General features: G+C 45.7%; 1 protein-coding gene across 2 annotated transcripts in view; it reads left to right on the forward strand.

Annotated features, from left to right (window-relative positions):
* Nucleotides 1-23,723, forward strand: part of DUSP10 (dual specificity phosphatase 10) — a 103,600-nt gene extending 79,877 nt beyond the window's left edge. Inside the window, exons 2-4 of one of the 2 annotated variants that reach the window (XM_005416143.2) lie at nt 1,434-2,279; nt 19,294-19,671; nt 22,463-23,723. In XM_005416143.2, the coding sequence (XP_005416200.1) occupies nt 1,478-2,279; nt 19,294-19,671; nt 22,463-22,728 (1,446 nt within the window). In that variant the 5' untranslated portion in view covers nt 1,434-1,477 and the 3' untranslated portion in view covers nt 22,729-23,723. The remainder of the gene's footprint in view (nt 1-1,433; nt 2,280-19,293; nt 19,672-22,462) is intronic. The other variant, XM_031060814.1, reaches the window with a different exon arrangement.
* The last annotated feature ends 1,995 nt before the right edge of the window (nt 23,724-25,718 follow it).

Here is a 25,718-nt window from a genome sequence, read left to right on the forward strand (position 1 = left end):
AGCCCCGGCTCCCTGCGATCGGGGGCAAAACTTTAGCTTCTCTCTTCTCCTGGGCTCTTTCGTTGTCTCTCCTCGCTGGGGTAATTGGGTTGTCTCCCTCGTTTATTAAATAATTTTAACTGCGTCAGGCGAATGCGCTCGGGGCGCCCTTATCCTAGTTCTTATCCTAAAATAGGGCGAGGGGAGGGTTGGGAAAAGAACGGGCTAGGAAAGCCTCTCGAGCGAGCCGCTGCTGGCCCCTTTCTGCCCAGCCGCGGCACCTCCGCCGTGCCCGGGCGGGCCGGTCGCGGCACCTTTCCGCGCTCCGGTGGTGCCCGCGGGTTTGCTACGTAGAGCGGTGGCTGCTGGAGGTGGCAGTGCCCCCCGGCCATCCCCTATTCGGGATGGACATCTCCTAGCCGGCCCGGTGCGGACCCGGCCGGGGCGGCAAACGGGAGCTGCGAGTGCTCGCCCCGCTCCGGGGTCTTGGTGGAGTTGGTGAAGTTGGTGCTGGGATGGGTTTTTCAGAGAGAGCTGCGGCTGCTCCCCAAGTTGCTGGTGAAGGTGACGCACTGTCAGGGCTGGCTTTGGGTGTTTTGTTCCTGTCGTCTTCGTTGTCTGCCGAGTAGAAACGGGGGGGATTCAAATCCTGCGTGCTGCGTCTTAGCAAATGGGAAGGCAAAGGTGGGGCAGGCAGTGACCTTGCCTAGGGCGGAGGGGACCACTTTTTGAAGAAGCTGTGAAATGTGGTGGGGAGCGGGAATTTACCTCACGGACTGCTGGAGAACAGCAGACTTCCCGAGCCTGGAGCTAAGGGCTTAACTGGGATTGGATTCACCTCTAACAGGGGGAGGGAAGTGCAAGGTGCACGCTTATAAGGATCTCCAGAAGCTAAATTTTTGTTTTCTATTGGGTATTTTTTTGTTTAGCCTTATGTGTTCAAGTTTGTAACTGTCTCAGAAAATTTATTCACAGGTTAATTTTATTCCAGCATGCTGGAAAAGTTGCATATCACCTCTGACACATTCAGCTATTCAGCTCTTACGCGTTCCTCCCTGTAGTGGACTCAGCCCAGTAGCTGCTTCCTTTTCAGTGAGCAACGGGATAAGGGAACGTGCCTCTGTCGTTATCAGTGGTGAGCTTTGCAGCCTGGGGTTTCGGAATAACTCAGTACCGTCTGCATGTAGCTAAATGCCTTCTCCTCGGTGTCACTGCACAGTCCAGGCTGCTCGTGTGGATTCTGCGTGCTATGGGCGCACATGCAGATAGCTGAAGTATTCTCTGCAGCACTGAAAAGGCTTTTTAGCAGCTACTGTGAGCTGGTAACTGTCAGAAGGGGTTGTAGGGATAGTGAGTGTCGGCAAAATAAGTTGCTGGATCTCTTGGTTTATGTGATTTCATGATCTGTTTTCATCACCTTTTTTCTTCTTTCCCTTCTGCTTTTTCTTTTTCAGGGTGATCTTGAGTTCTTCTTAACTTGCTAGTGCTCAGCCTCCTCATGCCTCCATCTCCTTTAGACGACAGGGTAGTAGTGGCACTTTCGAGGCCAGTGAGACCTCAGGATCTCAACCTGTGTTTAGACTCCAGCTTCCTTGAATCTGCTTCTTCTGCTGGTGAGAGCCACTCCAGTCTGCTCAGCGCAGTTGTTGTGTCCCTAAAGACTGCTAATCTCACGTATATGCCCTCATCCAACGGCTCTGCACGCTCCCTGAGTTGTGGATGCAGCAGTGCCAGTTGCTGCACTGTGGCAACGTACGACAAGGACACTCAGGCCCAAACTCAAGCGAGCACCAGCAGCGCCCACGCCGGAGCCTCCCCCGCCTGCCCTGCCAACCAAATGGTCAACAGCAATGAGAACGCCGGCAGCCTGAGCCCGCTGGGCGGTGTGGGGAGCCCCGTCTCGGGCAGCACCAAGCAACTCGCCAGCATCAAAATCATCTACCCCAATGACCTGGCCAAGAAGATGACCAAATGCAGCAAGAGCCACCAACAGAACCAAGGTCCTGTCATTATTGACTGCAGGCCCTTCATGGAGTATAATAAGAGCCACATTCAAGGCGCTGTCCACATTAACTGTTCTGACAAGATCAGCCGGAGAAGGCTCCAGCAGGGCAAGATCACAGTCTTGGACTTGATCTCCTGCCGGGAAGGCAAAGACTCCTTCAAGAGAATCTTTTCCAAAGAAATTGTAGTTTATGATGAGAATACCAATGAGCCAAGCAGGGTGATGCCTTCCCAGCCACTCCACATAGTGCTGGAGTCACTCAAGCGAGAAGGCAAGGAGCCCTTAGTCCTAAAAGGTAATCCTCCTTGTTGCCCAGACACAGTGTGTTGGTTTGCTTTGCAGTGTGTACTCTCTGCTGTTAGCCTTGCTGATGGTTGCACCTTGAAAGCATCTGTTTATCTCTGGTAAGGCCTGGGTGTCTCAAGTCACCAGTGACAAAGCAAATGCCTTCCATGGACAAATCATGGTGCTGGTAGCAGAGAGATGCTTGCTTTTCTCTGGATGTTGTCCTTGAGTAGCAGGAGGGGTGAGAAGTGCGAGGAGGAAATGTGCTTCCTGGTGTCTGTCTGTGCAAACAAAGAATTTCCCCCAGTGCTTATTCTGAGTATTTATAGCTCAAGGAGCAGAGGTCCAGGAGGGGATACTTCTCTTTTAGTTTGTCAGACTGACCTTTACTTAGCAGCCTTATTTTAGTCCATGTAAAACTGGACTCATAGGTGCTGGAGATGGACAGTGGGAGAGTAGAAGGAGGGAGGAGGAAAGATGAGGGAGGTCACTTTTTCTGAGGCATTGTATCATGGACCAGTCAGCACAACTTGAGCAATCAAGCCTAGTTTTGGTGATACGGGGTCAGAATAATGGACAGGGGGAAATTATTTGTTTATAGAGTGATCTGAAAGTGTGTTTCTGTGTATGAGTGCTTATGTATGTATATGGCTTTGCTGTAAAGGCTCCTGTTTTAATATGGAATTTGGTTTATCCCTTAATGCTCTGGTGGAGATGAGCCCCACCAATTAAGGCATCATCCAAGGAGACTTAGCTTTATTCTCGAGATCCTATTTATAACAATGCTGTCCTCTAGATTAAATTTCCTTTCCCCTGGGTGCTTATGCCATTCAGAGGTATGGTTGGCAGAGACTGGCTGTGGCAGTGGGAAACTATGGAAGGATATGCTGCTTAGCTCATACTGTATGTATTTAATTTGCTTAATTTTTCTGTGCAGCTTGCTACTTCCAACCTGCACAGTGTGGCAGGAGAATGGAGTGGGCTGGTACTTTATCTCTTTTCCTCAGCTGAGTTTCATGGCTTTGTAGGATCTAGGGATCCTGTGAGATACTCCTCTGTGTGTGTATCTTGTGGAAGTTTGAAATTGCTGAACTGTTCCCTTGCTCCTAGTAAGAGTGTGGTCATGCTGGGCTTGTTTTGATACTTGCTACGGGATCCCAGTATGCTTTTATTGAGTCTCTGGGGTCATGATGATGCCCTTCATCTGTGGAAGAAGGAGATGAGGCACTTGGCAGAGTGAGGCTACCACTGGAGTTGTGCCTTTCTGGTGGTAATCCTTCTGTTGTACAGCCTTTGCAGCTGGGAATGTGGTTGTAGTCCGCAAGCCTTCCTATCTTTAGAAAAGTGGAGTGCTGAAGGTGTTCTCTGTGTTTCTCTGAAAACACTGTAGCTTCTCTGAACATCGCGTGGTACTTCTTCAGTACCTGGAATGAGATCATGGCTGAGATGAAGCTGCAGAGCAGTAATTGGGCAGCGCTGAGCTGTTGGGCCATCATCGCAACTCCACTCCCATTCTTTGAAGTGGGGCTCCAGCTGAGGTCAGATGGAGTTGAGCATGGGATAAAGCAGCATTTTGGAAGGCTACGGCAAACTCTCTGAGCTGGGGGCGTGGCGCTGGAAGCACTCGTTATTTAGTTTCACTTGACAGGTAGCTTTTTTTCCGTCGTGCTTCAGCCGCCCAGGAGCTAGCGCATCCCCATCCCTGTGTTCAGGCGCTAAAACGAAATTGGGGGTGGCCGGGGAACCCTCTTTGCCTGGGTCTGTTACTTTGAGTGAGTTCTCTCGCTCTCCGCTGCCTGGCCCTAATTTATTGCCGGCCCATCTGATCCCCCGTGTTGTGTTTGCAAACACTGGTTGCTAGCCGGGCTGTCCAAGTTCCGTCCCCCCGATGCGGTGCCACCTTCTCCATGTTTGGTGCTGCCCGTCAGCCCGCGGCCCCGCTGCCGCTCTCGGGGCACGCTGGCACGTCGCGGGCTCGTTCCCATCGCCGAGCCGGGGCTTGGGTTACAGCTCTGCCTGACAGCTCTGCCTGGCCCCGCAGGCGAGCGGCTTCGAGGTGCCCCAGGCTTTTTAAGCAGCACAGAAACTCTCTGCTGTTTTCCAAGGCCGGGCCGTGATCTATAGATAAATGTATCTATGTGTAACTGTGCCTTGTTAGGCAGGAGTTAAAAAGAGATGGTGTGGTTTATTTTTAATGTAGCAGACCAATGTATAAATTAGCGATGTGACAACAGAGGGTTTCGTGTACAGTGTGGCATGGAAGATTTTAAGACTTCAGTTCCTCCCTTTCTATCCATGCCTCTTCTTGCTACTTCCTTTAACATTTTTGGTCATAAATGTAACACATGCATAATTTTGATTTAAGCTCTTAAGAAAGATTTGCTTATTTCTTTTGCCACGAGGCACAGCAACACTTGAGACAGGCATAAATAGTCTATTTTTACAAAAAATAAACCCATAAGAATCCTGTATTTTGTAGTCCTGCTACATGGGCCGTAGCAGCCTGAGCTGTCCTGGCTAAAGCTGCTGCTCAGTCTGTTTATAAACAAAATAGGAAGAAGTCATATTTCCCCCAACACCCCATGACCATGGTATTCCATGTTTGCTGAAAACTAAAAACCTCACTTTTTGTGGATGCTTTTTTTTAAATTTTTTTTTTCTTGGCATTGGAATGGAGATGAGGGCAGTGATATGAGCCCAGTGTCTCTTCTGCTTGAGGCCAATGTCAAAGCTGAATCTGGGGAGGGGAAGAGCATGGTGCTGTGACCCCAGGCTGGGTCAGCAGCCCTGGCCCTCCTTGGTACGGCTGTACTCCTTTCCCTCTTGCAAACCCAACAGTGAGGCATCTCTGTCTTCCCTGAGCACTTCAGCTCATAGAAAAAGTTTCCTTGAGTCTTGGGGGCTTGTGTGCTTAAGATTGCTACTAGAACCTCAAAATGGAAAGTGGGAAATTCATTTGCATTCAGATGAAAAGTACTAGTTTTCCATGACTGAAACATTTAGGCTTGGAGTTCAGTTTTTTTTTCTTTTTCACAAGCTAAATTCGATCTACAAAGGAAAATAAAATGAAAAATTGAAGCATCTATGCCAGCAAATCTTGGCAGCTTTTAACACAAGAGGAGTTGCCTTTGTCTCCCTGACCAGGGTCCAGTGGCATTGTCTCCATCCTGCCATTCTTCCTTTTCTCTCAAGACCCAGCAGTGGGAGCCTTGTGAACCTGGTTAAGTCTTGTGTTTAGTTTGTAAGGGCTGCTGTGTTTGACTTCAAGGAATTTAAAAGCAGAGGTGAAAAATATGATTTGGCTTTTTTTTTAATTCCCACTATATACTGTAAACTCATGGCTGGACTTCTGCAAAGGAGATGGGGAGGAACCAGCTTGTTCCTCCACAAAACCTGGTTGTTTCTTTGTTCTTGTTCACAGTCTGAGGAGCTTATTTATGCTCTGCCTTTCAATCTTCTCTCTGCTCATCTGACAGGGAAATAAATGAAGTGACTTGCTCTCGTTATAGCGGGGAGTGTAAGACCTGCCAAGAAACCACTTCATGCTTTCTGCCGTGGTCTAAGAATAGTTTCAGATCTCTTACCACACTAGAGTCACATATCAGCAAAGTTGAAACAACTACAGAGGGACTTTGTAAGCAAGTAATTATTCCTTACAAAAGGAATAATTATTTGTTTTATATTCTCCTACATTCATGTAAATACTGTGATCAGCTGCCTTTGAAATACCTGACCTGGTCGCTTGTACAAATACCTTAATTATTACTTTCATTAATTATAGAATTTAACAGTGTCAGTGTTGCTTTAAACCCTAATTGGATTACACTGCACGAGTGTATTTGAAAGTAAAACTTGATGTAATGGTCAACAAATCCAGCTGACCAACAAAACATGTGCCTGGCACTTATTTCCACCAGAGATCTCCACTGAATAAGTATTAGGTCATGGTTGTAATAGGGAAATGTGTAGTTTTAAAAACACAGGACATTTCAAATGAGTCACTTAACATTTAAAAATAAGATGTGTTCCCTCTGTGCTGCAGAGGAGAGCTGGCCCTATCATTCACTGGGGGAAGAGCTTCTGCTAGCTCTGTCAGGGCTGAGATTTCACCTTCAGTGTTCAGGCTCTGATTGCTGGTGCTTAAAGTATCTTTCTACTGGAATAAATAATATTCTTGGCCATCACACTAGAAAATTGTTTGTATGTGTCATTACCTTTTACGTATAGCTAAATTGGGATGATGGTGTGGCTGGAGACCAGGGTCTTTGACATATTTTGAGGGTATACTTCTGCAGAGGAGAGGTACCTCTACACTTTGCCTATTCAACAGTAATGGTAAATGTGGCTTTTTCTCTGAAATTATGGCATCTGAGAGTTTGCTGTGCTGGCTTGCATGGTGCCTATCACGTTTTAACTGTCTTTGGAAAGAGAGCAATGACAGTGCCTTGGAAAGGGAGGAATAGAAAGGAGACTCCCCCCCACCTCTTTTGCTCCCCAGTTTCTTATACCCTTAGAATTAAGAACCAAAATGTTACATTAGGCAAACCTCTCTGATGCTTGTAAAGAAAAATCTGGTTCCAGTTCTGTGTAAACTGGGGTAACATTCCCTATGATATTCCTGGTAGGTAGATGTTGGATTATAATTAGCTGAATGCCTCATGTGCTGCCCTTACCCTTGCCCTGACAGAGAATTTCCTCTGCTGAAATCTCTCTAGGATGGTGTGCTCGTCTGTCTTCTGGCTTTTTGTTCTTGAGGTGAACAGAACCTTTTTGAGAGGCTCGGGATGGAAGGGTAGCTGTGTTTGAGGTTTGAGTGGTGTCTGGATCTTAACTAATACAGATGGGCTATTTAAAAAAAAATGTTTTTTAGACCTGTCCATGTGTGATTTGCTTCCAAAGCAGCAGCCAAATTTTCACTACACTTATGAGCACAGAAGTTTTTAGTGAGATTGCCTTGGCTTTATGATGCATTTGAAGTGGGGGCCCATCCCTTGTCTTTAGGCTGTGACTTTTTACTCTGTGAAAAGCCCCATTATAGTTAGGAGTTGTTATTTATGCAAACAACTCAAAAGTGAAGAAATGCTGTAAATATAAGCAGCATGCATACATCTCAACATTTCCCTGCTTTGCAATTTCACCAGCTAGCCAGGAGGGAGACACCTCTCAAATATTCAGCATCAGCTTGCAGGGCTGTCAAGTCATGCTGTTTAAATAAATAGATTATGGTAATCTGAAGATAACCTAATGCCTTGTCTCTCTGTGTGTGAGATGAGATTTTGTGTGGTGCTTTGGCCTTGTTGGGAAGTCCCTGGTGGGCTTGGGAGAGTGCTGGCTACAGAAATCACAAGGCTGACCTGAATTACTGTGAGCAGCTGTTTTTCTGAAGCTTTGAGTCTAAGTTCTCACCTGAATCAGTCTGTAGCAGTTTTTTAAACACCTCTGTACTGTAAAAGTTAATTTGTTGTTATCATAAAGGTGTTTGATAAGCTGGGGCTTAAAGGAGAGCAATGTATATATATCATGGATGCCACCTTTCCCTGCCTCATGGAAAACTAAAGGCTGCAAAGAGTTCAGTTGAGAGGAGATTGGATCAAGGTGCTGTCTTGAACATTGCATTTGCTTCAGCTTCCTCTGGCAGGCTTTTCACCTACTCTTAATCCATTGACTGTTGAGGGTTGTGGGAAAGCTGAAATGTGCACTAGCACTCTTGGGTTTGGCCACCAGTCCTGGCAGTGCCACTCAGGACACCCTGTGATGAGGCAGAACGGGGACTGCTGTGGGCAGGAGGCACGAGGGATTCAGGGGATGTGTTTTTGCAGCTGGAAAGTTCAGGGGTGCTCATGGTCTCTGCACAGTGTGTTGATGAATGCTCTGTGGTTCAGTAGTGAAGCTTGGGGGTTTTGTTATTTCATTTTGTTTAAACACCTTGTGACTTTTTAGTACAGGAAACTCTTTGCTTCAATTAGTGTCTATGGTGAAGGCAGCCTCACATCTGGGAGCACTCTGAAGGTTGTTTCTGGTGTGTCTTCTGCTGCTTAGAAGGATGTTGATTCCCCATGGACCTGCGTCCTACCAGGAGGTGGTCTCTGACCTAGCTTTGGAGCAGCATTTTGGGTGCTGGAAGGAAAGGGGAAGAGATGGAGAAGCAAGTCTGTCCACCATGTGGTACAAAAAGGGAGGAACTGGACTAAAGGGATAAATCTGGGCCTAGATAGCAGGGCAGGTTCGTGGCCAGGGGAACTCTGATTAAGCCAACACGACAAACTTGCCATGAGGCATAGAGAAGTTATTTTAATCTGATTTGGATGTGGGTTTTTTTGTTTTGTTGTGGGTTTTTTGGCTGGTTGGTTGGTTTGTTTTTTTGGGGTTTTTTTTGGGTTTTTTTTTTTTTTAATGCCCTTTGCACCATTTGTTGCACAGAGCTTATCTCTCTTGTTGCCATTGGTGTTGTGTGTTTGACCCTGGCTCCATCCACAGTCACAGTGGTGCCCTGGGACAACACAGCTGCCTGCTGTCGAAAGTGGGAGATGGGTTTAGGAGCATCCTCTTCCCTTGATAGTGCATTTTTGCACATAATTTTGCAAATTTTAGGCTCTGATTTGCCTCTGGGTATTTTTTTTTAAAAATACAGGTTCATCTTCATGTGTTTCTCTGCTTGGATGAGGGAACTGCCTCCTTTTCAAAGGAATGCTCTGCTCCCAGTAAAGTAGAGAGGTCAGGAAAAGGCACAAGCTTCTGATCTCCTGGCACTTGGTTTCAGTGAGCCTGTTCCATGAGAGTGTGTGCAGAGAGACCTAAACTGGCCAGTCTGCAGGGAGCAACTGGGCCCTTGTAGGTCTAGGTGCCACCTAGTCCCTCTGACTTGAAGGAATGAGCTTCTGATTGCTGCTGCCTGGAGCAATGTCACCATTTGTCTAGCTCAGCTACACCCACCCACAGCTCCTGCAGTGGGAGCTTCTGCACTGGGCTGTCCCCCCTGGAGGGTCTGGGCATGGTGGGGTCAGGAGGGAACAGTAAATCTGTCATTACCTGCTGCTGGAGGACAGGAATGCTCCTACCGGGTGGGAGGGTTTGGGAACCACTGCTCCTGCCAGGGTTAAGTGCTGCTTTGTGTGCATGCAACACCCTGTTTACAAGATCAGGGCTTTGAAGGAGTAAATTGGAAAATATAAATTAAGAGAATAATAGTAATAGAGATGTGAACACATTGGTTCCAACTTTTTTACTATGCCCTAGCTTTAAAAAGTCTACAGCCTGACTGGATAAATTCCCACTTGATTCACTGCAACAGAGAAGAGCTGCTTCTAATGAAAGGTAGTACAAAGAGCAAATGTTACTCTTTGCCCACACATGAATTATCATATATATATATTTTTTTTTTTACAATGGCTTAAAGAAAATAGAAGAAAACTTGCAAGCTTCTGTCATACCAGTCAAATTGGTTGTCTCCAGTTCATTATGCCAAAGTGTGATATTAAGCCTTATGTAAGCAGTTGAACACTAATGCTTTAAAGCAAAAGCTGCTGTTGGAGCAGTTGACCTGTGCTATGTTGATGCTGGGCTCTTAATTATTCTTGTTTTCTGTTAAGGTAATGGGAATCTGTCTGTCGAGTGGATAAGAGCTAAAAATAAGACTTTTACTGCTGCTTAAAATTTGCTGGCATATTTTAGGTACAGAACCACTCTGATTGTTTACAATGAAATTATTCTTAAATTCATAGGTGTTAGTCCAGGAAGGCAGAGCATCATCTCTGTTGAGCGACAGCACAGTTCTTATGTTTCCTGGGAAATATTAGTGGAGATAAGGAGTTATTTTATTTGGACACAAGGGTTGATTTTCATCTAGCTGGAAATATTCCTTGTTTTATTGCTGTTTAGCTCTGGATTCTGTTAATATGTCTTTTTCTCTTCCCCCTCTCCCTGCTTCCTTCTTGCCTTGAGTCTGAAGAATATGGATGCAATCTTGGTCAATTTTCTTTTTACCTGTGGGGTTTTTGGGGGCTAGCCTTGGTTCCTTGACCATTTAGAATGGGATGTATGTGCCAGCAGAGCTGGCCCTGAAGCTTTTGTCAAAGCGGGGGCTAGCATACACCATGCTAGTTCCAGCAGTGTGCTGCTTTCAATTTGGACTCTGTGGCACTGAGATATGTTAAGAAACCATCCTTTGCTTTCCTTGTTTTTCCTTCATGTGTTTTGGAATACTTTGCTAGAAAATGTTAAATCAGAGCCAGGTATTGTTATTTCTAGAAAAAAGGTAGAAACTTTTCAGTCTAAAAAGAGTTTAAATTCATCAGGAATGGATGGTACTCCCAAATGAGAGTGTGCTATATCAGCACCCTGTTTTCCTTTCATATTAATGTGCATGGTGCTGGTGTTTCTGATGTAGAGTAGTGGCTTGGACTGGAAAAGAGCCTGTGTTATTCTCAGGAGAAACAAAGCAGCCTGCTCTCTCTTTAGAAAGAAACTGTCCTGGAGAGGTTGCCCTTAAAAGGGGAAAGAGAATAAATGGGTGGCTGAAGCATGAAAATGTCAGTGTTCTCTAAAACGCTCAGATTAAACAGAAAGGTCCACTCCTACGCATCCAGGATTACGCATGTCTGACACAGTGCTGGGACCCTTCTACCTCCTCAGACGTGCTGAGCCACAGCTGCCCGCATCCTGCTCCTGTGCTGGCTCTTTCCAGGCCGCTCGCTTGAGAGATGCATATGGTGATGGCCAGGGAGGGAACTGGTAATAGATTAAAAAACAAATGAAACTTGCTGTTTTGGGCAAATCTGCTCAGCTCTACCTCTGTCTGGGAAAACAGACCCATAGCTCTTTGTCAATATAAAACCATTTGTGGTATTGTATTGCTTTAAAATAGTTTCTGTTCCCTCCTCTCTCTCTTCTCCTGCCTCTTTTGTACATAGCTTTAGCATTTCTTGATGACCTTTTTGTTAATATGATTTCCAGTGGGAGCATTTCACAGTAGAAGTATGTATTCCTTCAGGGTTTATGCTGACATTTCCAGTGATTATTTAATTGGACTTCATGTTAGCCTGCATTCCCATGGGAACACATACTTTTGCCATGAGAAGTTGTAATGTGACTAATTTTGAGTTTCTGCTATAAACGCTTGCCCTCCAGGGAGGGTACATCCAGTCCTCCTTGGTGGCTGCAGAGTTGTCACCATAGTGTTTGGGATGTGGGGTTTCTTGCCTTATTCCTGTTTACATTCTTGTATAGTTTAGTCCTTGTACCAAAATTCAGAGCAGGCTTTCTCCTCTTTCACCTTCCTGACTGCTCCCCAAGGATAATACAGTGGTTTGAAGAATGCTAGCTTATTTTCCTGTGAATACTTGAGTTTTTATTTTGAAATAAGCAGACTCAGCACTCCCATAACACAGGGCAGATTTCCAGTTGCAAGCTGGAACCACTGTCTTAAATACAGAGAGGTGGTCCCAAAGTATTCAGGGTGGCTTCTGGACAGGCTGATGAGCCCAAAGGTTAGTAGCATCTCTTGGAAAAGCTGACAGGTAAAGGGGTGATATGGATAGGATATGTGGGTTTGCTTGGGTGTTCAGGGTCTGAGAAAAAACCCTAAATTTAAGACAAAAAAATTATAAAGAAGAGTTAAACTGAAATCCAAGAAGGGTTTTCTAGTGGCAGGTCAAGGAAGAAAGATTGTTTTTTTCTAATTGGAATGGATTTAGATGATCTAGTAGTCATGAGAAGAGGAAAAGTGAAGAGGTGAAAGCTGATGGTGGAAAAAAGCAAGTCATGTGTTGAGGTGTGGGAGGCTCCCAGGGGGTGATGGTGTGGTTGAAAATGGGTGGTGGTGGGATGGGAGGAGACAAGAATGGAGCTGGACAGAGCCAGCAACTCTGGCACAGTCTGGCAGGTAACAGGGCTTTGGATGAGTTCTTGCCTGCCTCCCCGGGATGTGACCCTGGGAGAGCTAGCTTTGCTGTGCTTGGTGTCAGAGGAAAAAAATAAAAGTGGATGAGGCCAGGGACCTCAAAAGCCAGTGAGAGAGGATGTGCTGTGATGAGGGGTGTGAAGCATAGCGAGGTAAAATTAGAAATAACATGCAAACATGTGTGCATGTCCCTTGATGCTGAGGGGAAACCTTTCCTCTTCATCTGGCGTTGCACTCTTGACTTCTAAAGGGACCTCAAAGCCATTGTGTCAAGGATGTCCTTGTGACTCCTCTAGGCCAGAATTTGTGTACAAACTGACCTCTTGGGATAGTTCCCACATGGAAGAAACTGACCTTGCAAGTTCTTTGGAATGTGAAGTTTTGCCTTTTTTTTTAAAGTGCTGTTGGTAGCTCAGTTTGAGGGAGAGACTAGATTAGATTGAGTCTATCGAGGTGGAAGCTGTTCTTTGTGTGTGCTGTTTACTTTTTTATGTTTGCTCAAAGCTTAATCTTTTGCAGCACAGCTGTTGGTGAATGCTGTGTGGGTGACAGGGAAAGCCCCATGGCAGGGTTTCCTTGGAGCATCCCACAGGCAGGTGAGGAGTTCACTAATGTCACCTGGCTGAGTGTGGTCCAATAGGTCCCCACCCCTGTGGATATAAGGGAGTTGTCCTTCCTGCTGTGTGGGCAAATACAGTATTTCCAGCCATGTCAAAGTTGCTGCAGCAGTGAGGGCAAGCCTTGAGCACTGCTCAGCTGCAGCTGTGGTGAGGAGATGGCCGTCTGCTTGGACAGTAGGAACACTCCTACAGTGATCTGCTTGGATTGGCCCTGTTGCTCTAGAAGTAGTTTGGGAAGCAGAGCCCTGCTTGGGCAAGGAAAGTGTGTGTCTTGTGTTGTTCTGAGATCTGAGCATCTCTTCTTTCAGTGCCTCAGGATGGACAGAGCATAATCCCCAGGGCACACTGGGAACCATCTTTGTTATGGCTAAAATCACTCCAGCAACATTTGTGAGCAAGTGTAATGGCTGCATCTTCTACTGCAAGGTGGCCTTGGGTCCTGTGCCTGATGGATGCAACCTCAGTTCCTCCATGCCCTCCCTGACGGTTTCCTTGGTGCTCAGCAGACCTACACCTGCAGCCACAGCTGTGTTGGTGGCGTGAAGAGATGGTCTAGGTTGTTGTCCATATCCTAGGAGTGGATTGGGCCTATAATGGTAGAATTCTGCTTCAACCTGTACAGCAGCATCTGCCTTAGTAGAAGGCCCATGGTACAGGAGCAGCCCGCATGGTGGCATTGCAGTGGTGGTGGCTCAGCACCAGTGTGCCACCCTGCAGCAGGACCTCTAGACACTGGTGGGCAGCATGGTGGGGGGTGGCTATGAGACCTGGGCCCTCCTGCTCAGGAGGCTGAGGAAGGAGGAGAGCGCTGGGTGGGCGAAGCATCTGGACAATACCTAACTTCTATTTTTACGTGCTGGAGTCGCGTTTGCTTAACCTTGAGGCATCCTGTGCTTTGAATCAACTTGACACAAAGTCATCTGTTCATTAATAACACAGGAGCAGTTTAATTGTTGTCTTAGTGGAAAAATACATGAGACTGTCATCAGCTGTTGCTTCTGGCAGTGCTTTTCTGCAGTAATGTAAATAAATGAGGTCACAGGTTTAAAGGAACAGGCTGTATTGCACAAATTCAAAGCATTGTCTTAAACAGATACACACCAATTGTCTGAGTGTCTCTGTCCTGCACCCCAAATGCTCCCTGTGACATTTCAGCCCTAAACTCACTCAAACAGAGCCGCAGGGTTTGCTGTGATGGTACTGACAGGGCGCAAGCTGAGTGAGTGTTTTAAAGCTTGCCTTCACTGCTGAGCAACTAAAGCTTGTGGTGACCAGAACTGTGGTATCACTGCATTCTCTGCTGTGCACTCCACAAGAGCCCAGCAACATGAGAAGAGGGGAATTTACAGATTGAACATCTCTTTCACTGATACTTCCCAGTGTCCTGGGATTTCTGTTCTTCTTGTGCTTGTGTGTGCGTTGCTTTTCTTTCTTTTTCCTCTTTTTTTTCCTGAGATAGCTTTGTGGTATTGTAATCAAGGATGAGCAGATCCAGAAATCTGCCTGGATAGCTTTGAAAGCCGTATAAAAGGTCTGGTTGTCTCCTAAGACCACGTGCTTAGTCTAAATGTGGCTCCCACATCTGCAATCTGTCATGTATAAAAGTATGTTCCTGTTTGCAGTGGGAGCGGGAACACCCAGTACCTGCCACGCTCAGAACAAAGTATATCCACACCAATGAGGTAATGCAGAGGTGTTGCTTTGTGGTGAGGGTATTTGACTGTAGCTGCCTCTCTCTAAGCTCTCCCACTGGAAACAAGGTCATTTACTTAACTTTGGGGCAAGAGCCTGTTTCCAGATAGGAAAAGTATTGCAAATGTGCCAAAGCATATTGTGAACCCAAATCCTAGTTTGCATATAGTCATGCAGCCAGAGAGCAGCAATGGTGGCTGAAGGAGAGACAGAGGAGGCCAGGTGTTACTGTACTCCTTGTACTTAAATTCTCAATATTCTTGAACAACAAACAACAAAAACCCTAAACAAAAAAGCTGCAGTGGTACAAACAAACAAAAAAACCCCTCAAACAAACAAATCCCCAACCAGCCAATCCACTTTTATAAATTTGTTTCTCTGGAGTTCTTTGAAGATGATGCTATTTCAAGGCCATAGTCTCTCATAAAAAGGTGGCTGCCTCATTCTTGCTACACCTTTTGTGCTTGTTTTGCATCATATTTGCCCTCTTCTGATGGCAAATAACGGACACTGTGTTAAGCATGACTTTAATGCCAGACCCATGATTCTTGTCTTTTTTTATTTGTTCTGAGCTACTTTGGCTGCTGTTCAGCTGCTCACCTGGTATTGCAGTGCTGGTGTGAGCCCTGGGGTCCTGGCTGGCTTTGGAGCTGGAAAATGTGTGCAGCTGCTGCTTGGGTGCTGCCTGATGGGAGAGTTTGAGGAGCATTAAGTGAGATGTTTATGGGCAGATGGCTGCAGAGAATTTGAACAAATGAGTGGGAATAGCTGGAGCATGTAAGGTGCTGACTTAAAACTTCTTCAAAAATTTTGAGGTCTCAGACACTCCAAAGTCTGTTGTTACTTACTAACTGTTCTGGCAGGGCAGGATGTTGGAAAATGTCGTGCAGTTACAACTGCAAGAATGGTTCTGCAACTTGGTTCTTGCATCAGTTGTGAGCAAAGAGCCCTTGATATTCTGTTGTATTCTGCTAAATAGCACGCGAGGCCATCTGCCAGCAAGGGTTCTACTTCACTGCTTTGTTTCCTCATGGAAGAAATACCTTGGGTTCCCCAGAGTGCTGAGTATCCTTGTATGTCCATCTCGGTTTGGGTTTGGGTAGTTTCAACCCTCTGAACACCTGTCCAGCAGCCGTTCTGGAACAGAGCAAAGGCACTTCGGATGTTGTCTGTGCCCATGCACAGGCTGCATCCCACTGGCTGGGCATACTTCCTCATGCTTTAGTCATTACAAGCTCTGTGGAGTGTTTAAAGGCAGGAGAGATGGGCTGCAGGCAGGACAGTGTTGAAATGGATATCCATCAGTGGCTCATCTGCCTGCTGGCATTTTGGTTTGTCACTGAAGGTGGCTACACTCCTGAGTCCAGGCTCCGTGGCTGTGGTTCCAGCAGACTGCCATGCATTCCCATGGGCTTTCTTGGTGGATATATTATGTTGCCTCTCTACTTAGGTTGTCTCTATATGATGAAGGCTTTTCCCATGTTGCAAACAGCATCTAAAAAGGTGCTTTTAAAATGCAGCTTTTGTGCTAGTAAGAGGCTTCTGCTAAGTTGTGCTTCTTGGCCACAGGCGCTGTTACTGCCCTCTGTAGTGCTTCCTTCATTCCTCAGGTTTGGAACTTGGGCAGGGTCAACCACAGAACAGCTTTTGTTACAACTCCAAGTTGTGTCTCTGCATCCATGCCTTGAGCTTCCTTGTGATCTGCAGTTGCGGTCAGTAGCAGTAGCGTCTTGCACCTTACTGAGTTTAATGAACCAACTCTTAGACCAGCCTTGCAAGAGATTTGTGTTGGCCTCTGGTATGGGAGCAGCCTCTTCTCTCCCACCTTTTCTACTCTTCCTGAATGAAGACTTGAAATGAACTGAAATAGCAGCAGCTTGCCAAGGGAATACAGATGCATTTGAATACTTTGTATGTTGTACTTACCTTCATGTGGAAAATCCATCCCTCTCTTTCTGACTGATCATTATTAACTTTGCTTGGACCTGTTTTGGGAGGTAGTCTCAAACTTAAGAAAAGCCTGAGCATTATACGTGCTTGAGTGCCACTTAAATTACTCTAGTGCCTCATAAATCAGTTTGTGCAAGGATTGTGTGTGTTGAGAATGGAACAGCACTCAGGAGATGTCTGGGTCCTTTTTTGGGACCTGCATGACTCATATGGCAGCGCAGATACAAGCTAAGCTCCTGCTGTTGGATTAGAGTTTAGCTTGCTGCCATGACTGCATCTTGCTGCATCATTTCCTGGGTACCAGTGTTCTTGTCCAGTCCTCCCTTGCTGACATGTCTGAGCCAGTTCAGGTTAGTAATCCTCTCCCCAGTAATGTGTTCTTTCAGGAACATTTGCTCTGAGAGTTGCTTTAAATATTGTTTGAACAGACTTTTTAACTCTCCTCTCATATGAGGAGATGAACAAGGAGAGTGGGGGATGTGAACTGACATTAGGAATGGTGACACTGGCAAATGTCTGTAAAAAAATTGTGAATGAAGGTATTATATGTCTGGCTAGTCCACTTGTTGGGGCATCTTCCGTATGTTGCATTTGGGGTCCCTTCCCATCCTTTGCCCTGATATTCTGCTGTGTCTTACAAGGCAGCTGGTGAAGCAAGATGGTGTCTGCCATACCATCAGTGTGTCCCCACCTTAGTGATGAACCAGTGGGGTTCTACCTCCAGCTATGGCTGCTTATTCCCAGAAGACAGCAGGAAAGGTGGAAAATGAGTGTTGTCTCTGGGGTCACTAAAAAACAAACTTTTTCAGGGGTTTTCTTGGGAATCCCAGCATGCTGTAGCTGTTGTTTGAACAGCAGTATTCAAGCTGAATGGATTGCTTGCCCATTCAGAAAGATGGGAATGTGGGTTAGGGTTTAGTCTTTAGCCTAGACTGTAGGCTGGGGCTGTTGGTTTAGATGAGACTTCAAACATCTTCAGCTTGGGGACCATCATCTTGTTTATTTTCTTGAGTGGACTGAGAAGACTTTTCAGGCCCTGTTGAGGCCAGGTGGTGCAGTTGAGCTCAAATTTTTGTCCTTGCTCTTCTTTCTAGCCTGATCCACTGTTATAACAACTTACAGAATAGAGATCTTTAAGGCAAATCTCTTTGTGTCCTATAAACAGCAGAAATAGCTGAAGACAAGCACATTTTTGAGGCGGGGAAATATTCTGCATTTTGTAGGTATTTCAAGGATTTCAGGGAAATTACGTTAGTAGCAGTGCGTGAAGGACACGAGTTTGGATGTGGAAAAGGGTACTTTCATTACAGGGGCTCCGATGGTTGTAACTAGTCTGGGTGCCTTATGCCCTTGAAATATAGCACATGGCACCAAAATGGGCCTGGGTGGGTCCCACCCTAAGCATGTCACAGACAAGTGAATTGGACATTTGAATTGCAGCCCTCAACAGTGGGCATTGAAACCCTTTGCTGTGTCTGATCCAGAGCCCGAGTGGAGGCATATTTTGCTTCACTTTAATGCCTTCACTGGATCACTGTGAAAGAGCATGGAAAAGATAAATAGCTTCTCTCTTATTTTTTTTCTTTTTAAATAACATTATTGGGGGGGGTGACATTCCACATTTATTTTGGCTAGTGAGGCTCTTTCTAGTAACTTCAGAGTCGCTGTCCCTTCTCCTGGGTTTTTTTTGGCTTGCAGTTAACAAAGTGCAATTGAGCCTGAGCACTTGGCTTGTGTCGATGCTGAGCATGACTTCAAGTATCCCGGTACAACAGCAACGTGTGTGAGGTGGGGGGGAACACATCCCTGCATTTCTCCTCTTTCCGCCTTTTTCTTTCAGAGGAGCCACCTGTTAGCGTTACATCAGTGACTCCCAGGAACGCCGCTGCCTCCTACCAAAGGCCTTGCACAAAGTAGTAGTTCTTGTATTGTTTGCACTCAAAGAGCTGATGTCATGCCAGCTGATGTCATTGTGTGCTTTATGGGATCGCCATGGAAACTGGGCAGGTGGGGAGCCTGCCGCTGATGTCAGTGCAGAATGAGGTGTAGAAAGAAGGTCCACTTTGCTTGCTTCAGCTCTGTGAAGCCACCCTCCTCAAAAAAATAAAAAAAAGAAAAAAGTAAGGGGAGGGAAATGGTTATTGAAAAAGCAAGCAACAGAGCAGGGAAGGCATGAGCTTCCTTCACTGAAAAACTGATTTCTCCCTCCCCCCTCAGATCCATTTCCCAATCCATTTTAATGTCCTAAAAATAACTCTTGCTAGATATTTTCAGGTGGCTGGGGCAGCAAAAGGAGAGCTGTTTGCCACATGTTAAGCAAGCACCTCAGTCGCTGTTAGGTTACAAGGAGTGGTTTTCTTTTGTTTGGGCGCACAGACGGGTACATGCTGTTCCCTGGAGCGATGCTGGGGTGAGCTGCTCCCATCCCCCTCAGAGCTCTTGGGTGGGGGGATGCCCTGCAGGCCTGCTAAAGGGCAGGTAAAGCTAAGACTGTCCCAGCTGGCTTGCTGCTCTGCTCTAGTGTGCTGATAGCCCCTTGGCACCTTAGTTTTGGTGAAGTTTCTTTCTAGGAACACCTTCCTTGTCGCATGGGCTGGTAGGTGAGGCAGCCTCAGCAGGCTGATGTTGCACAGAGGCATGTTTGTCTGTGATCCCTGTTGTTCCTTGGCACCATCCACCGTGCAGAGGGAGGACAATGCCTGCTGCTGATTCATGCCAGCCACCCTTGCTGTCGACAGCCCAGTGGCACTGTTACAGTGGTGGTGGGGACAGTGCAGCCAGCTCCCGTCCTTGTGGCCCCACTGTGTGCTCTGAAGGAATCTTAGGGTATCTAACCAAAGTATCTGCTTGGTCTCTCTTCCCAGGAGGACTCAGCGGTTTCAAGCAGAACCATGAAAACCTCTGCGACAACTCCCTCCAGCTGCAAGAGTGCCCTGAGGGGGGAGGAGGGGGTGGTGCCTCTGCTGTGCCCCCCGTGCTACCTCAGTCCATCCCCACCACACCAGACATTGAGAACGCTGAGCTCACCCCCATCCTGCCTTTCCTTTTCCTCGGAAACGAGCATGATGCTCAGGACTTGGAGAAAATGCAGAGGATGAACATCGGCTACGTCATCAACGTAACCACTCACCTGCCCCTGTACCATTATGAGAAAGGCATGTTCAACTACAAGCGGCTCCCAGCCACTGACAGCAACAAGCAGAATCTCAGGCAGTATTTTGAAGAGGCTTTTGAGTTCATTGGTAATTGCCCTTGCCTGGAATACTCCTGTTTGGTTTTTTATTGTTATTATTTTTACTCGTTATAACAATTTAGAGTGAACTTTATGCTTTGCCAGCAACTCTGAAGGCTGGTTAAGGCCATATTTCCTTTAGTTTGGGTTGCCAGAAATGCTGAGCACCTCATATTTCTGTCCTTTCTCATCTCTGGCACATCTGGTTAAGTAGCCCGAGGTTACAGTTTAATCCAGTGATAGTAACGCCTTCCTCCAGGCTTCTAAATTCAGGAAACGCCAAGAAATTGAGACTTTCGTCATCCCCTCTTTTTGATTCCTTTGAATTCCTAGTTTCCACATAGTGGCTTTCAGCCAGATTTTCATAGTGACTGTTCTTAATGGTCTCTCAGTCTTTGCTAACTTAATGAGAAAACTGACAAACTTTCACACTTGGCTTGTTCCACCATTAGATTTGTAGCTTCAGAGTGTATGTGTGGTTGAGCGGATAGTGATGAAAACTTGCATTAATAAGCCTCTAAACCCTGTAAGGCTGTGTGAGAGAGTTCACCATAGACACGCTGCTTGTTGTGGAGATTGCTGAAGAAGTGACCCAGCAGCATTGTTCTGGACCTCATTACAATGAACACAGCACAGCCCTCAGCCAAGTTTGGGGCCATGCTCAGCTAGGCTAAAGCCAGATGGCCACTTCAAGCAGGGCTGGTCAGAGACGACTTTGGCATGTGGTACTGAAAGCTTTTGAGGACAGTGTAGGTCCTTGACTGACCAGGTAATGGCGGGGAGGTGCAGAGCCATGTTCCTCCCTGCCCTCCTTTGTGCTGGCTCTGCACTCAGGTGCACTCAGGCTCAGCAAGGATTTGGCCCCAGCTGTGGGACCAGGGAGGAGGGCCAGGCTCAGCAGGTTGCTGTGACCCCATCTGTCCCTGCTGTGTGCCGGGCAGGGCTGGCAGCTCAGAAGCAGACGGCTCCTCAGCCGTGCCTGGCTGTGTCTTGGCAGGGGGTTGTGGTGTGCTGATGCTTGTGCTCTGCAGCCACACTGCTTTAGTGAAGTGAATAGAGAAATCACTGCTTATGCTGCAGTTCAGGTGAATCTTACCACTTTGAACCTTTGGGCTTGTCTTCTACAGTGTTAAGTACCAAAAGATCTCTAACTCAAATTTTCCCTTGTGTTCTTAACCCAGTACCAGTAGTGCTGTCAGCTTCCCAAGCTGCTGGTTACTGTGTGCCTGGGAAGGTGAACACTTGTTTGGGTGAAGGGCAGAGAAAAGGAAACCTTGCTTTGATCCTCTAGGAAAACAGCTGCATCAAGAAATCCAGTAAAACCTTAAACTTTAAGTTCAACAAGATAAGAAGATGCAATAGGCTAAGCTTAGGTAAAGAGACTATGAAGCTCCATTGAGGTCTTTCTGCGGTACAAGAGAGAGATTTCTGCTCCCCTCATCCCCTTGAATTGCAGGATTGGAGTTCTCAAAACCACTGAAAGATAGTGTTTGGCTTGTGACCTTACCAAGAGCAGAGAAAGCAGATTTGCTCTGGAAAGGTTTAGAAAGCCTTTCAAAACCCATTTTACTTCCTTTTTAATAATTACATCTTGATGGTCTGTCTTTGTTTTAATAAACAAATATATCTCCATTGAGAGTTTTTCTTCCCTCTCAAATTAACCAGCTGGGGAAGTAACCGGTCAAAGCTTTCCCTTCCTCAGGGTAAACTTTAAATTGCATTTGAGAAGATTTGGAAATGTTTAAACTGTGGATTGTTGGCCTATGTTTCTTTAAATATGTCTTCAAAAAACCACAACCAACCCCAGGTTTAGCTAAGACTAAAGCCATAGGAAGTGAAATCATCTCTGGGAATGTGTGTCAAAATGCGTTAGAGAGTTTCAGCTTTCTGAAATACTAACTGGCAAAAATGTCTAGAGGGAAGTTGGCTTCATTTATGCTCTCACAGTACAGGTTGAACATGTGGGGTGGGTTGAACTGTACTCTTGGTGGGGTTGGATTCATGCCAAAACCTGCAAACTAAATTCATGTTCCTCCTGTGGATTGAAATAAAAGAAGTAGTTTGAAGTGTGACTTCCTGAAAGTTCCATCTCCTGTTTTAACAGCAAGCTGTGGCAGATGAGGATGGTATGGTAGTGACTGTCCTCTCTCATGTCCTGTTAGCATGTGATTAGAAGGACTCTGTCCCCCCTAAATGCTGCCCAGGGTGCCTCCCTGTAAGTGATGAATCTTGGTGGAGTGTGTGTGTGTGTGTATCCAGCTCCTCCTTTTGCAGAGGCACCACAGCAGAGACACCCACTGAAGCTCATTTCAAGAGTACTTTTGTAAAGCTTCAGAGGACAGGGTGTTGAAACACATTTATTGTTATGAATTGAATCTGAAAATATCTGGTTTCTAGAAGTGGGTCCCTGCTCTGAAAAACAGGGAGGTTGAGCTGCTGACAGAATGCAGTGGTGTTGCAACTGAGGTGGAAATGAAGCCTGAGATTCCTCATCATGGACCTTGCCCTCCTCATAAAATGCTCTCTGGCAGTGAAGAAGCATCTCTCAATGCATGGTTCCACTAATAAAGAGCAGAGAATAGATGTGAGGATTTTCAGTGTCAGAGTGGACTGGGGGTTTCACATTCAATAGCTCTGAAACTTTGGGGGAAGATGTGCTGGAGGGGAAGGGGAAGAGACACCGCTGTGCTCGTAATCAAATCAAGGAGCTTTTCACATTAAGTTACTCTTAATTGCACTGAGCTTGTTCTGATTTACAAATGGGCAGAAATCTTACTTTCTTTTGTCTGTCTTGTTTGCAGAGGAAGCTCATCAGTGTGGAAAAGGTCTCCTCATCCACTGCCAGGCCGGTGTCTCCCGATCTGCCACCATCGTTATCGCGTACCTAATGAAGCACACGCGCATGACCATGACAGATGCCTATAAATTTGTCAAAGGAAAAAGACCAATCATTTCCCCCAACCTTAACTTTATGGGGCAGTTACTGGAGTTCGAAGAAGACCTGAACAATGGAGTCACCCCGCGAATCCTCACACCAAAGCTGATCGGTGTCGAGACTGTCGTGTGATGGCCGTGCTGCAAGGGGGTGGAACCTGTTCTTCACCTGATTTGGGGCAGTGATGGGTAGTTGTGGGGTTTTCTTTTTAGCTTTCAAAGGGGAGTTTTGTGGCAAACTTTTTGTGAATAAAAACCTTTTTTTGTAAGGAAAGGTTTTTAAAAGATCCAAGAACTTTGCTGGGTTTGGGACGCTGTTGTGATTTCCTTCTCAGACACCATCACAGCAGGGAGGCTTCAGAGCAAGAAGAGTACTTTTTAAAATAAAAACAACAGGAAAAAGAAATGTTGGGCTTTTTTTCTTTTAAGTTTTATTTTTCCCTCCTCTCCGGCTACTTGTAGAGTGTATGGCTAAGTAGTCTGTGCAGGTTCATAGACTGAAGAAACCTAAGTTGAAGACGAAACACAAATAGCCAAAACAAAGCAGAAAAAAACCTCCCTGAAACAGAAGGGCCTTCGTTCTGCAAAGACTGTGCAAAATGCTCACCGATGCAAAGGAAAACAGAGCAGCTTAAAAGTCTGCAAGGCACTTTTCACACTCCTGACTCAAACTAAAGAAGAAAACAAAGTTCATTTGGCGTGTTTCATGTTCCAGTTCTATTTTTCTATTTTGGGGTGTTAGGTTTTAACAGTAAGGGACTTTGATCATTCTATGCCATATGCCTTCACTGGCTTCTTGTGCAATAATAATTTGGGGTTTGTTTTGAGTGTTCAAACCAATTAAGAGTTGGCTGCCCACTAATAATAAGATAATAATTTTTAAAGTCTAATAGTGCAACAGCAGCCAGCTTGATTCAGAAAGGATAAATGAGAGCAATTACTTCTTTCCTTTATATGATTTTGATCCTGGTTACAGTGCCATAAACCTTGTTACATATGTATATCAGAATGTACAAAAAGGTAGAACAAGCAAAGTTTATTTAAAAATATTTTTCGCACAAAATATTGGTGTGTTTCAGTTGTCTATGTAAAAGAAATTTGATTATAAAACAAAAAATCTTTTGGAAAGTGTGTGTCCTTTTATTTCTTTAGCCATTTTCCATTTTCTTTCTATGGGATGGGGTTTTTGTTTTGTTCCCTTTGGTTTGTTTTTTTGTGGCATTGTACCTCTCCCATTGATAACATTGATCTCTCTTGTTTGGCATCTCCCCTTCAGCGTTGCGTTCCTGTCCTCTGCTGGTGGAACATGTTTTCTTTACTTTCTGCTGTACTCTTCCATCTCTCTGTAACCAGGTTTTTCTTTCTGGTTTGACTGAATTAGCACTATTGGTAAGGGCTTTTTGGAACAGACCTGTTATTTCTACAGCTCAGTAGCCATTTGGAAAAATAAGAAATAAACAATGTCCACTGATTCCTTTTCATATTCCTGTAGTTAGCTTATCTTCTATGTTACAAAATTGTCCAGTTTTTAGACATATGTTGGTCACATGTGCTTTTCCCTGGCTTCTCTATAGCCCCCTTGTTTAGCAGTTCCACAATTCCTGGGAATTGTCCTCCTGGGATTTTCCCCTCCCTCTTGCCCTTGTTGCCTTCATGCCCCTCGTTTTCCAGCTGTGTCAGTGTTGTGTGGTGTGTATTGTAGGGCTGATGTTTCTGCCTGACTGTGTCCCTTAGGCAGCTGACTTTCACTTTCCTTGTTTGTACTCACTTTTTTTTAATGATATGGTATGACCTGATCTGTTCTGGATTGTTACTGCCTCTAAAGTTTATTTGTATGACCCTAAAAGGAGTTAGAAAACATTTTTCATGTGATTCTGTTGTGCAAACTGATCTGTCCCAGGAAGGCTGATAGCAGTAAAGGCTTTTCCTAGATGAAAACCTACATGGACTGAACCAAGTGTAAAACAGGACCTGTTGGAAAACTTAATGTATAGTCACATTAGACATGTATATTTTTGTGGACATTTTACTTAAAATATTGTTACTATACCGATACTTTCTTGAAACTTATCCCTTTATTAAATTATTTTTCTACTGGAGTTGAATTTTAATTTTTTTTCTTTTCTATGATTATTATTGGTCCTTTTGTTGAAAACATCCTTGGCAGTGATAGTTGCCCAGGAAGCAAAACTTCTTGAACTGTGACTGCTCCTAGAGCTAAGGGAGTGTGTGGCTGGACAGAGAGGGTGCCATTTGCTGGTTAGGAGCCTTTGTGCTTTGGGAAGGAAGGAAGTCCCTTACCAAAGCTGCTCTTCTTCCTTCCCCCCCTCCCTCCCCCCTTTTCTCATGTTTGGGCCCAACCTCTTCCAGCTGTTCTCCATGAGCTGCAGGTGCCCCTGGTTAGGTAGGAGGGAGGAGGTTAGAAAACCTTTCTTACCAGAGAACCAAAAGCAGAATCAGCAGAGCTGGGGCCTGGCTGAAAAGTTGGTCCTTGTAGCCTGTTTGTGGCCATAAACACTGTGTTATTCACCAGAGGTATGCAAGCTGCATACTTGGGACTCAGTGTGAAGGGAAGGAGGACTTGATTCAAAGTTATCTTCCATGTTACTGCTTTTCTTGTTCAAACACTTTGACAGGGAGGAAGGTTGTGCTGCACCAGCATGACTCACAGCATCCTCTCTTTGGTTCAGCCTCGACCACTGCATGCTGAGTGCATTAGGATGAAGTTTGCAGCCATGTAAGTTTAATTAATGGTGTTTAATTCTTATTTGAGCCAATGAGTAACTCTTGCAGCCTTGAGTGAGTTCCTGGTAGCAGAGGATTCGATGTGTTTGCCTCAGTCAGGCTCAACAGTTTGGCTGCTGCTGCTCCATGCATGGATGTGGAGCTGGAGTTTCTGGTGCAGGAGCCCTGCCTGCCTGTTCTTGTCACTCTCAGGAGCAGTGCCTGATTTTATTCTCTAGTGTGATGGTCTTGGAAATGGTGGGGCAGGGCAGTGTAAGGCTGTGTGTGAGTGAGTAGAGTTTGCTGTGGGTTTGTTGATAGTGGAGGTGGGCTGATCAAACCCCTCCTTTGTGCAGACCATTCCTTGGAGGGGACCTGTGGAGGGTTATGTCCCACTGA

This window comes from Geospiza fortis, unplaced genomic scaffold (assembly GCF_000277835.1).
Source record: "Geospiza fortis unplaced genomic scaffold, GeoFor_1.0 scaffold41, whole genome shotgun sequence".
Lineage (NCBI taxonomy): Eukaryota > Metazoa > Chordata > Aves > Passeriformes > Thraupidae > Geospiza > Geospiza fortis.